Consider the following 12,927-nt stretch of genomic DNA (forward strand, 5'->3'; position numbering starts at 1 on the left):
ATGTACCTGGATCTCTTTAGGAAAGGTTGCACTGAACATCATGGTTTGCCGGATGCCTTTGTGTGGCATGGTGTCCTGTTCCACGATACGTCGTATCTGTGGTTCAAATCCCATGTCCAACATACGATCTGCCTCATCCAGGACCAGATAGCTGCAGAGAAGAAGACAGAGGAAGAGGTTGTAGACTTTGAAATAAATAAAAAACTCTAACATTTAGAAAACTAAGTATGTAAAACACATCTCATTCCAAAGACCAATGATACTGTTCAATTGGAAATGTCTTACTTGCAGTAGTCCAGTCCAATCTTTCCCCTCTCTATCATGTCCACCAGTCTCCCTGGTGTGGCCACCAGCAGGTGGCAGCCTCTTTCCAGATCTCTAATCTGCTGGCCAATGTCTGCTCCTCCATACACAACACAGGGACGCACTCTGGAACGATTGGAAAACTACAAAGAAAAACAAAATGGTTGAAGAAATACATGGATAAACTTTTTTCCATTTTATCATGATTTCATGTGTATGTCCATGTGTGTGCGTGTGTGTGTGTGTGTACCTTCCTGGCTTCATCATATATCTGCAATGCCAGTTCTCTTGTTGGAGCCAACACCAGTGAGATGGGGTACTGCTTACGACGCCCATACTTTCCATTCTCCTGCAATGCAATGACAACACAACACTTCAGTCCAACTACAGTTGATGTTTTTGCAGTCAAATGAAGTTCAGAGTTCAGGAAGGGAGTGCATGGTTTCAGCTGGTTGGGGGCATGTTTAACTTAAATGTGAGCACCCATCTTCACAGTACAGATCACAACTCATCAGTGGGCCTACTAGGCCAGTGTTTCCCTGCCTGGAGGTCGGGACCCCTTGATGGGCTCACAATATAAATCTATAGGAGTGCAGAATAGGAAAGATGACAAAACATACCCTGCAACACAAAGGGCTTTTTGATGACTTTTCTTCAATGTTTCTTGCTCTTGTGAAATACACCTGGCCAGACATCATTTGGACATATGGATGTCCCCAGTTAAGTATCTACAGGTGCATCTCAATAAATTAGAATATCCTGGTAAAGTTAATTTATTTTAGTAATTCAATTTAAAAAGTGAAACTCGTATTATATAGACTCATTATATAGACAAATATTTCAGCCTTTATTTGTTTTAATCTTGATGATTATGGCTTACAGCTAATGAAAACACAAAATTCAGTATCCCAGAAAATTAGAATATTGTGAAAAAGGTCAATATTGTAGACTCAAGGTGTCACACTCTAATCAGCTAATTAACTCAAAACACCTGCAAAGCTTTCCTGAGCCTTTAAATGGTTTCTCAGTCTGGTGCAGTAGGCTTCACAATCATGAGGAAGACTGCTGACTTGACAGTTGTGAGATATGTGTGTATATATATATATATATATATATATATATATATACACACACACACACACACACACACACACACATATATATATATTAATCAACCGATTAATTGACCATCTGCTTTTTCCTTCTCCAATCTATCGTTATTATATCAGCCTTTAAAAATCCACTATTGGTCGACCTCCAATTTCCATGACAACATGGCTACCTGCTTGAAGGTGTGTCTTTAACTGGTAATGTGCTCGTCTTGTGCAGTGGTCAAAGAAGTGGCTGTAAATACTCTTCCACCTTGCAGTATTATCGAAGCATTGCTACTGACAAAGTTCCACTAATTTGGCTGTAAACATTTTTCCTTTCCTATAAATTCTTCACAATAAAAGTCCCTGTTAATTAGGTTATTGTCAGGTGAATATGTTATTAACATTTTTTTTAATCTAATCTGAAAGACTTTCTTTATAGAACATAATAGTTAAATGAAAATGTTTGACCATTTTTTTAAATTTACCCCAGCAATTGATTCAACATTTGGTTCATTTTTGAACCTTGAGGAAAGTAGAGGTGCAGATAGAGAGCACAGACCTCCACAAAGGCCAAGAATACAGATTGTAATGTGGAGTTGTCATACTTCTATATTTGGCTTAGCTTTGTCACTATTGAACTTTGCTACCATCTACTGGATTTTAAGATGTATGGCTTTTATTTTGCCAAGGCTAAATCTTACAAAGTTAACAAAAGTGAAAAATACATTAGGATTTTCCATGATTTTTATCCCCTTCTTGACCTATGCTACACTCTTCCTCCAAATTCAATAACATCAGGCCAGTAGTTTGTCTGTAAACCTGCTGACAAACAGACCTGATGGCGGAAGTAATGACATGTTTTGACTTTCTGCTCACCTGTCCAGACGCTTTAGCTGCGTTCAGAGCTTCTCCTGGTCCTTCACAGTAGATCTGGCTGAGGATCGGCAGCAGGAAGGCTGCAGTCTTCCCAGAACCTACAGACACAAAGTCAACCTCATTCATCTCCTGGGGCATTCAGCAGAGTCATCATTTTAATCTTAATAGTATAGTATTCTCCATTATATGACTTTGTTTTGTGTATCCTACCTGTCTGTGCGCAGGCCATGAGGTCTCGCTTTGACTTGACAATAGGGATGGCATATTTCTGGACAGGGGTCGGTCTGGTGTAGCGACTCAGAGCAATGTTACCCATGATGATCTCACCCATGTCCACATCTTGGAACTGCTCAGCAAACACATATACGAACAGAGCAGGGAAAGTAACCATGCAGCTAATATATAATGTAACACTGGTGGATCCATAGTTGACAACAGTAGCTTACACTCTCGATGTGGTGAGGGCAGTTCTGTCCTGTAGCCTCAACGGGAATGTCATCATATTTCTCAAAGTTAATCCCAGTGTTACTGCCGGAGAACAACTCACTTCAGAGGAGGGGAGGAGGAGAAACATGTGCACGTTAGTCTAATGTTCAGGAAAATACATCTTGTGTTTCTTTGTTATAATCAATTTGATCTTCTCAGCCACTGCTGATTTTTAAGCTAAATAACTATATGTAAATTTTATTATTAATTAATCATTTTCTGGTCAATAAAACAGTAAAAACCAACAGAGGGTGAATAGAGGTGCTGCAGCAGTGGACAGTATGAGAAAAATAATGTGTTTTTGAACAGCATAGCATACAGCCCTCTTCGAGTAGACACCCAAATAAAAGTATGAACCGAAAAATTAGCATAATATGGGACCTTTAACAATTAATCAAAAAGTATAATAGCAGCAAATTAATTTTCTGTGGATCAACTAATCAATGGATTGTTTCAGTTCCTAAATTTGCCAACTCTCCTTGTCTGGAGACGACCTCCAAGGACCAGTAAAGGCACATACTCACTGTTCAAGGCGTTCGTTACGTGGTGTTGGTTTAGACCAGTCTCCCTCATCTCTGGACTCCTCCACCCAGCGGCTGCCTCCTCCACCTCCTCCACCACCAAATCCACCATGCTCAAACCTGAAAACAACACAAAGACGATGAGGATACAATAAGTGCTATATATAATGATGCTACGATATAAACTTGTAGATAAAAGAAGTCACAAGAAGTAGACTTCTTGCTTTCATGTTGAATGGTGACTTAGCCTGAAGTTGCTTCAGTACAGTAACAACAGAAAAACAAGGGAGTCCTGTGGCAGCAGTTATTCAGTCCGTCTCTGTGTCTCATCTCCTTACCTCCCTCTGTTAGCGTTGCCCCTGTCATTGAAGAATGCAGACTTCCCTCGGTTGTTACCAAAACTGCTGTAGGCATCCTTGGCAGTGTTCCAGCCGCCAGCGTCTGACAGGGAAGGAACACAAAACTATTAAGAGGAAAGTTTCATACATGTGGTATTATTCTTACATTATTTAACCATGTTTGGAGGCAACTACAGCTGGTGTTTGGAATGAAGTATGGGAGGTGTTTAATGTGAGAGATTTGTTATTTGATGTCCGTATTTAGGGTGCCTCTGAACCAGGGCTTGTGAGAAAAAACACAACACAAACAGGGTTTTTAATTTTTGACTTGTATCCCTGAAGTGTCCCATTCACTTTTCACTGGAGCAGCTCTACAAAGTGCCAGCAGCCGTGTTTCAGCCTCACTTCAGTTCTAGTTTTGGATGAATAATTTATATCTTGGCACCATCTACTTGTTCCAATACTTGCCTTTACCCACTTAGTCATTACATCCACAATACTGATGATTACTGATCAAAAATCTCATTGTGTTTATATTTTGTCAAACTAACAAGTCATCCTGACAATATTGTCAAAATATCGGTAAGGTATTTGGTCAAAAATAATGTGACATCTGATTTTCAGAATCAGAATTCCTTTATTAGTCCTCCAAATGGGGAAATTTGTGGGTCACAGCAGCCAAAGGACAGTTCAATATAACAATAAACAATAATAATACTAAAAAATAAACAACATAATAAAAAGGTAAGAAACAGATACTTGCATATACATTAGGGCTGTCAAAATTGCTCCAAAATGACGTTTGAATATTCGATCTAAAAAAACCACATAGGTTCGAACCATTCGAATATCTAGATTTGTGCATTATGTCAATAACAGGAGGACAAACTAATACAACAAGACATAACTACTTGTATAGGTTTTTTTTTTTTAGTTTTAACATGTCTTTGAAAACATACCTACACATTACAAAATAAGTAAATGAACTGATGGCCTATACCGTAAAACTTTTAGGACCGTAGACCTCTCTCTCGCTCGCCCCCCTCTCTCTCTATGCGCAAACTCCCCTCATGTTGCTAGAGGTGGAATGGTAAGCTAACTGTAGCTTACACAGCTAGCATACAACTTTATCTCGAGGCTCCGCATTTTTGCCATCTACTGACCAAAATACGAAGTATTTCCAAACGGGGCTTTTTAGGTTGCTTGGAGTCCAAACCACTCTCTCCTCTGCTGAATTGGGCTCTGAACTTTCTGCCGATTCGTTTTTCTCTCTGCCATCTGCATCGGCCTCGTTTTTTGTCGCGTCTCACTTTCAGCAGTGAGTGACGCTGTGCAAGTGACCTGTCCCTGACCCGTCATGCAGTGCGCCCACTCGCAAAGCAGCCGCTGATGTGTTTTTTTTCCACAGTCGAATATTCATTTTCACAATCGAAACTGTTTTTTTTTAAATATTCAAATATATATTCGAATTTAGAATATATGTAACGAATATTCATTTCGTTACATTATATTTACAAATATAAACAGTGTAATTATAATAAGGACCATTCTAGCATTAATGATGTGCTTTAGAGGGGAAAAAAAGCAGATTTATGTTGTGTATCGCAATATAGGCTAAAAATATGGCACTATTATGTGAAGGCCTATCTCCCAGCCCTGATGGAGACGTGAAAGCAGATGGGTTAGGCAGGACGCCAGTCAATTATGTTTCATGCAGTTAAACCAAATCCCACCTTTATTATCATAGGCAGCAAACGCCATTGGCTGTGCTTGGTTCATGGGGTTGAAGCCCCCGCCTCTGTTGCCACGGTAACCTCCTCCGACACCACCCCGGCCTCGCTCCATGCGAGGTGGTCCACGGCTAAACGAGTTGCCACCAGTCATGCGGTTGTCATGGTAGCCATTAACAAAGTTGTTGCGCCCGCCATCCCAACCATCTGCAGCGGGAGAAAAAGACAATAATTAAACCACAACGATGACATTTAAAGGATGCTCGTACCCATAAACTGTGCAGAAGAATCACTCATCACTGCTGTGTGAAGTGCTGACATTACTGTTTCACTTCTTATTGTAGCCCGTTCAGTGATGGATCGAGAACACAGATACTTAACATCCCTTTCTTCAACTCAATGAGAGAACAGGATAACATCAGAAAACAAACTGATGATGACTTGATGCTATGTTAAAGGAAACGTTCATAAGTCTCATAATCAACAAAACATTCATGGAGCTTCACAACAAAACAGTGTTGCAGCATTCTCCCAAACAACTGAAGTAGCTGGGGACTTGTTTTAAAATGTAAGAAACAACCAAAAAATCATCAAATGGCTCCATATAGCCTGTCTGCTGTAATCCTGTAAGTCTCCAGAAGCCCCGAGATCACAAATTGATTTGAAATTATGTTATTTACACCCTTGACGTGAGGTCGAGCTCAAGCACCCATTTCAGACAGGGTGTAAGCTAGGGGTGTAAGCTAGGGGTGTGAATCTTCATTGGCCTCACGATTTGATTACATTAAGATTCAGCTTTCAACAATTTGAATGCAAAACGATCCCGATGTATCTCGATGCATCTCAGTGTATGGCATCCTCAATGACCTATATTACTGCACATAGCTACTATTTCATCATTTAAATTGCCCTTTTATTCAGAAAGTGCTTCCAATAATCACAACAGTCTAACTTCAGCAGTCTACATAATAAAGGCTGCATCTTTTCAATACATAAACACTACAAAAACAAAACATTTATCCATCTGCAGTGCCTTACACATTTGTTGTAATCTACAATAATATTGTTTTCACATGGCAGCTTTAAGATAAGGCATTTATTGACTCTGCTGCTCACACCTCTCTCAGAGTTGGTCAGAAGTTGACAGCGCCTCCTCAGATCTTGGCTGAGTAGCTGGGCTTGCTGTAACAGTTATTATTTATGGCTGCAGATGTTAGCTTCAGGTGAAAATGGCTAACATGATTAGTAATTGTTGTGAGGCACAAGTCACGCTCAGCCTGGGTCTCGTCCCGTTTGTATTTCCCAGCAAGGTCATAAAATCCGACAAGTTTAAAAAAATATTAGGTGAGTTTTTATTATCACTCGCAGATGATCTCTGTCTCCCTCTGACATGCCTCCTACATAAGTAATGTTAGCCTAATGTCCGTCCACGATTTAAAGCATGGGAGCAACGTCGGGACGTAACTTGACTGTCCAGCTGAGGCCGGACAATCAACGGTCAGCATGAGCTGCACACTGTTGATTATGCTCTGTCTCTGCATCAATGCAGAATCTTCCACATCCACTTCACGATGCATCTTATCATCGAGAAATTTCCACACCACTGGTGTGGACTAACGCTTTTAACTTAGCAGGTAGAGTGAAGATTTCAGATTAAAAAAGCGAGTACATTACGTCTTTTCTGATGGAAGGACGAGCTGTATGGAGCCATTTGATTTCTGTTGGTTGTTTTTAACATTTTAACTGACTTTCCATCAGCATGGGGGGGGGGGGGGGGGGGAGAGAGATAATGACTGAAGTCTCATTTTTGGGGGACCTTGAGGTATGTATGTAGAAAGAACAAAATGAGTGTAGTTTAAGTTTAGAAATGAACTTACAGTTGGCTGCAGGTGCAATGGTGTAGCCACCCTGTCGACCAGCAGCGAAGGCATTTCCTGCTGGACAAGAAGACACAGATTCAGTTGTGGTTTTTATCAGTCACAAATGCAATTAATAAAGATACCCTGTGGAGTTTTGGACCTCTGGTGGCATCATAGAGAGATGGTTTTACGAGTGGAGCTCAATTTGGTTCGAATTGTGCATGCATACTTAGACATACATGCATGCCACCAGGTTCACAGTATTCCACTTTACTGTTCCACAGTAATGTAAGGTGCAAAGACAAGTAGTGAGAACTGCTAGCTAGCTAACATGGATGTAAACAATGCAGAATATTTAGGAAATATCCGCGTTGCAACAGTTTTATGAGGACGGAGATACATTCAAGGATTCACACAATGCACATTGGTGAGTAACGCTGAATGTAAACACAACGTTGGTTTGTGTTGCTTGTCTACAAGAAAACTCCACAGGACAGCTTTAACTTGATGCTACACACCATTTTTGGAAGCGTCTTTGTTCCGTAAATGTGGAGGAATGTATCGCCCTGCAGACAGAGAGAGACAGTGTCCAACATCATTTCAGGACTTAAAAACTTGATTTTTAATTTAATATAGAAAAAGGCTATATATAAAGATATATATAAAACCAAGATATTCCCTTGGTTGCCTTGTTGTCAATTTTCCTATTCTTCCAAATGTATGTCTTTATGGAGCACTTCCTTGTTTGCTGTCCTTCTGACATATAGTACCATTAACATGGTTTACTACTTGTGGAGGTAATATGTTCAGTTTTGTGAGTTTCTTTGCACACTCACTACAAACAGAAAATCCAAGTACCAAAACTTTCTAACAAAACACGTTGGCTGCTTACTGTTTGGGCCTCCACCTTGTCCGTCTGCTGCACTCAAGTCTAGTACAGCGAGCTAGATAAACAGAGACAAAATAGTCAGAGGGTGACACCAAAACCTGCGGCCTATAAAGAAAACATGCATTTTTCTTTATCCACCATAATTAATAAACAATGTAAAAGCCTTGCTTACAGACACTGGATAGTAGAGCTGCAACGATTAATCGATAAGTTGTCAACTTATAATTAATTGTCAACTATTTGTTGCGGATAAAACCCAACCTTTGAAGACATCACCTTGGGTTTTGGGAAACACTGATTGACATTTTTCACCATTTTCTGACATTTTATAGACCAAACAACTAATCGAATAAAATCAACAGATATATGAACCATACAAAATTCTTTGTGCAAAGCTCGGGGTGAGGAGATAATGACTGGATTTTCACTTTTGGATGGACTTTTCCTTTAAGGCTTTTTTCTTTTCTTTTTTTTTATTTTAAGACAAGTCCAAAACCAGACAACTCAAAAGTATTAGTTTGAAAAATGTTTCAACCTCAACACTCAGCAGCAAACTGCACACAGCTGGTCTGAGAGGCTTTACAACAAAGTGATGAGGCAAAAGATTTCATGTTGGTGCTTTCTCTGTGCATGGATCCAACTGCAGCTCAGGAAACAATTTTGGATGTCTGATTTTTTTTTTTTTTTCATCAGAAACTAAATTTCGGTCTCTAGGGGGTCGGATGCTCTTTTAAACTGCTGCAATACGTTGCGAACTAGGCTAATACGAGGGATTGATTTAAATATAAAAACATTCCCAGTGTCTTTTTGCATTCTACCGTTAAAGGAGTGTGTATAATTTGTTTAAATAAGGTCAGTGTTGTACATCCAACTCTATCGGAAACATTATACCAATTAAACACTTCCAAAATATCAATTGAGAACATACAGTTCTTTTCTACTGGAAACTGTGTGACCAGTCAGACACAGCTAGACTACGTTGCTGGTGACGCAGAAAAAATGAGCTTTTTTTTTTAAAGCGGGACCCAGTCAAGAGAAGCATGAAAACTGTGCAATACTGCGCATTAAATGAAAGCCAGAGGGCTTATCTGTCTAACACCGCATTGTTTGTGTGTCCGTCCCGCTAGCTCCATCTCCGCATACCTCCATTTTATTATTGTATCAAGCTGCAAGACAAACGCAGTGAAGATAATAGTTGTAGGGTGCGCTTCATATGCTCACACTGGAAGACCGACGGAACCGCCCGGGCGTAATTTGTGATCTGACTGTCATAATGAACGCTTTTTCCGCAGTCAACGTTCGCTGCGATATATCACAATAAGACACAACAGCTTTCTTAAATCATTTTGGACTAGAGTAGGTGTAACACCCATAACTAAAATCCATCAGTAAAGGGGCAGAAAATCCCAAAATGTTTTCCACGTCGTATACTCGGTTCTCCGCTCCGCAGCCGCTCTTGGTCACGTGAATGTGGAATTGAAGCGCACCCAACAGTAGCTAGCACGATAGCATCTCGTTAGCGGTGTTTTCAGGCTAGCCGGCAAGCTAACATTTCTCCCTGACGTTTTAACACGTTTCAACAACAAACACTGCAACACACGTTAATCTGTCGTGGCTTACCTGCTGCTCTAGACCGTGGACATTTTCGACGGCCACATGACTCATAACTATTGAATATGGAGGAAAAATGATGTCGTTGAAAAAAGGACCTCTTTGTTTGCCGGGTTTGGTGTAATGTTATTCCTCCTTTCCCTCTAGCTTGTCTCGGTGGTTACGAGAGATGGCAGTTATTTCATTGGCCTAACAGTTAAACGTAACTTGTAAAATGCTATTGCTGAATTTTGCGTGATGATAAATTCCAGTTTTTTAGCTACAAGGATGGCACTTCGTGTAAACTCAGCTGATGTCGGCTTGCTCTTCAGCTGAAGCTGAGATGAAGCCGTCATGCATTAGTCAAGTACGCCTGAATAACACTGAAAAAAAACATCCGGCGACGCCAAAATAAAAGTTAACAAACAGGAGCTTACACAACTCGAAAAGAGGAGTGAGCTTCAAGGAGATATCCATACGAAGCGCTAGTGCATTGTGTCTTAACCATATGTTGCACATTTCATACATGGTTTCTGTGAGCTATAATCAGGTATAATAATTCATTCACATAAAGCAGAAATATATCAACCTTTCATTTTAATTGCAGCTAGCTTTCCTTACTTCCGGACAAGCGCTGGCTAATACTAGCTAGCTTGACGGACACGTCTAAAACGTTATCAATCCAGACATCGCGAGTCTTAAATGGCAGTTTCTCGCGATATCAGCTAAAATGCGTGCCATGGAGCACAGTGTATAGTATTTCCATCTTTTTTACCCAGCTTGCATTTAAAAACAAAAACAAACAAGTTTCACTTTTTTATCTACTGATATAAAACTGAGAAGAGCATTCCTACTGTGTCCCCCTACTGTTACATATCAGTCTGACCATTGTATTTCAAACCCTATTCAAAGAGACTTCTTATATTTGTAGGCCTACTTAATCGATGTAATCGATTCAGTTCTATTCAAGCCATCCTACATCGGTTTTGTGCCGATGCCTTTGAGAATAGTTACTGGAGAACTGAAATTAAAACAAACAGAAAGTCACAAAATGAAATTAAGCTAAAAATAGAAGACATCCATTGATAACATTTCATAAGAGTTGAGTGAATCTGTTTGGATATGGCATACAGTGGTGAAGATGAGCTGAGCAAAAACATGTCTACTTGATCCCCTGACATATTCCCAGCCCCGTAAGGTATACTCTAACAAACTAAAAATGACAGTCTTTTGGGAAAAATGTGAGCTACATGGTTCTTCTGCCCAGTGATGAAGTGTATGGCAAGCCCTCTTGACATTTGATCAGTAGCGGTAATGGCAATTGTAGATATCAACAATCAACAAAGAACAGTTTTTTGACTAGGTAGAATTCCAAGCCAACATATCCATAATGTAATTTTGTGTATCTACGATTTAGCCTATTTCTTACTGGTCAAAATGTTCATTGTACATGTACATGTCTGTAACTTAATCAAAACCAGTCAACGTGTACCATTGACTTCTACTTAAAAATACCTCAGCTACAGATATCTATAATTCAATTTTGACATGCTAGTATTCCAAGATGAAATATCCTTAATGTTATATATGTTATATGGTTGCGTTCAGGCACGTGCACACATAGGGCCCAAGGGGTGCTTGAGCCCCTGCCCTTTTTGCCTCGTATTAAAAAGTGCCCTTTTTGTGTGTTGTGCATAGGGACGTAAAAAAAACGGCGGTACAAAGACGCCACGTTTATCTACCGCACGCATTTCCTTGTAAGCCGCTTCTCTGTCCGCTGCGGCTCAGCTCCGTCTCTCACAGAGGGGCGAGAGAGAGAGAGAGAGAGAGAGAGAGAGAGAGAGAGATAACTCCACCACGCACATAGATGAGACGTGATAGTGGAGCGACTTGAACCTTTGTGAGTTATAATTCCATTAACATAACTTCCTTATATGGGAATGGGAGCCAGAGCCTTCAGTTATCAAGCTCCTCTTCTGTGGAACCATCTTCCTGTTTTGGTCCGGGAGGCGGACACCCTCTCTACCTTTAAGAGTAGACTTAAGACCTTCCTCTTCGATAGAGCTTATAGTTAGGGCTGGTCCAGGACAGGCTCTTAGTTATGCTGCTATAGGCCTAGTCCGGGGGACAATGACACACTGAGCTTCTCTCTCCTCCCCCTCTCCTCTCCTCTCCATCTGTATACATTATGCCGGTATACATGCCCCATCTCTGCATGTCACTGACTTACTTCTTCCCCGGAGTCCTTGTGCTTTCTAGTCCTACAGGCTCCCTTGGATCCTGGCCGCGCCCGGGTCGTGGATCATGGATGCGCCCACTGCTATGGCCCTGCCTGATCGTGGATGCGCCCACTGCTATGGCCCTGCCTGATCGTGGATGCGCCTACTGCTATGGCCCTGCCTGATCGTGGATGCACCTACTGCCATGACCCTGCCTGACACCCACCACTACTGTCGCTAATATTAGTCACATCTCTGTTACATACGTTCCACTACTATTATCGTACTGCATTGCTACATACCATCCTTGCCATTGATCACTACTACTGTTATCACTAGTAATCACATTTCCATGTGCATTTCATCATTATTGCTGTAATACATCTTTGTGTACTTTCACTCCTGTCAACCATCGCTTATAATTGAATACATTGTGATCTCGTTGATCTGCTCTGTACATGCGACATCTATTGCACGTCTGTCCGTCCTGGGAGAGGGATCCCTCCTCTGTGGCTCTCCCTGAGGTTTCTTCTGCATTTTTTTTTCCCTGTTAAAAGGGCCTTTTTTTTGGGGCAAGTTTTTCCTCACTCGAATCGAGGGTCGAAGGACAGAGGGTGTCGTCTCTGTACAGATTGTAAAGCCCTCTGAGGCAAACTGTGATTTGTGAATTTGGGCTATACAAATAAAATTTGATTTGATTTGATTTGATTTGATTTATATGTCAGCTGTCTGTGTAAGCTGTTTAACTCGCCACAAATCTTAAACTTCTTCCAGATATTGAGTTTATTGTGACTTTGCTGTTGTAAATATTGCTGTTCCTGCAAACATTCACAGTAGCAGTCACAGTAGTAATGTCTTGGTTTTGTCACAGTTTTAGATGTGTAGCCTGTATTTCTAGTTTGCACTTGCCAGGTCTCAGGCTACGTTAGCTATGTGTGTGTGTCTGTGCATGTGTGCGTGCGTGCGATCGTGTGTGTGTGTGTGTGTGTGTGTGTGTGTGTGTGTGTGTGTGTGTGTGTGAC

The 12,927-nt window shown here is 40.8% G+C and overlaps 1 protein-coding gene across 5 annotated transcripts in view; it reads right to left on the reverse strand.

Moving 5' to 3' along the window:
* The window catches only part of LOC311253447 (putative ATP-dependent RNA helicase an3), a 28,122-nt gene extending 17,942 nt beyond the window's left edge, over positions 1-10,180 (reverse strand). Inside the window, exons 1-13 of one of the 5 annotated variants that reach the window (XM_084347424.1) lie at positions 9,717-10,180; positions 8,100-8,151; positions 7,726-7,773; positions 7,226-7,285; positions 5,352-5,555; positions 3,619-3,721; positions 3,284-3,400; positions 2,720-2,819; positions 2,484-2,619; positions 2,274-2,371; positions 554-652; positions 286-446; positions 7-151 (exon numbers count right to left, since the gene is read on the reverse strand). In XM_084347424.1, coding sequence (XP_084203550.1) covers positions 7-151; positions 286-446; positions 554-652; positions 2,274-2,371; positions 2,484-2,619; positions 2,720-2,819; positions 3,284-3,400; positions 3,619-3,721; positions 5,352-5,555; positions 7,226-7,285; positions 7,726-7,773; positions 8,100-8,151; positions 9,717-9,761 — 1,368 coding nt within the window. In that variant the 5' untranslated portion in view covers positions 9,762-10,180. The remainder of the gene's footprint in view (positions 1-6; positions 152-285; positions 447-553; positions 653-2,273; positions 2,372-2,483; positions 2,620-2,719; positions 2,820-3,283; positions 3,401-3,618; positions 3,722-5,351; positions 5,556-7,225; positions 7,286-7,725; positions 7,774-8,099; positions 8,152-9,716) is intronic. The other 4 variants (XM_084347425.1, XM_084347427.1, XM_084347428.1 and 1 more) reach the window with 4 other exon arrangements.
* Between the last annotated feature and the right edge of the window lie 2,747 nt (positions 10,181-12,927).

This window comes from Pagrus pagrus (genome assembly GCF_965226575.1).
Source record: "Pagrus pagrus genome assembly, chromosome: 24".
NCBI lineage: Eukaryota > Metazoa > Chordata > Actinopteri > Spariformes > Sparidae > Pagrus > Pagrus pagrus.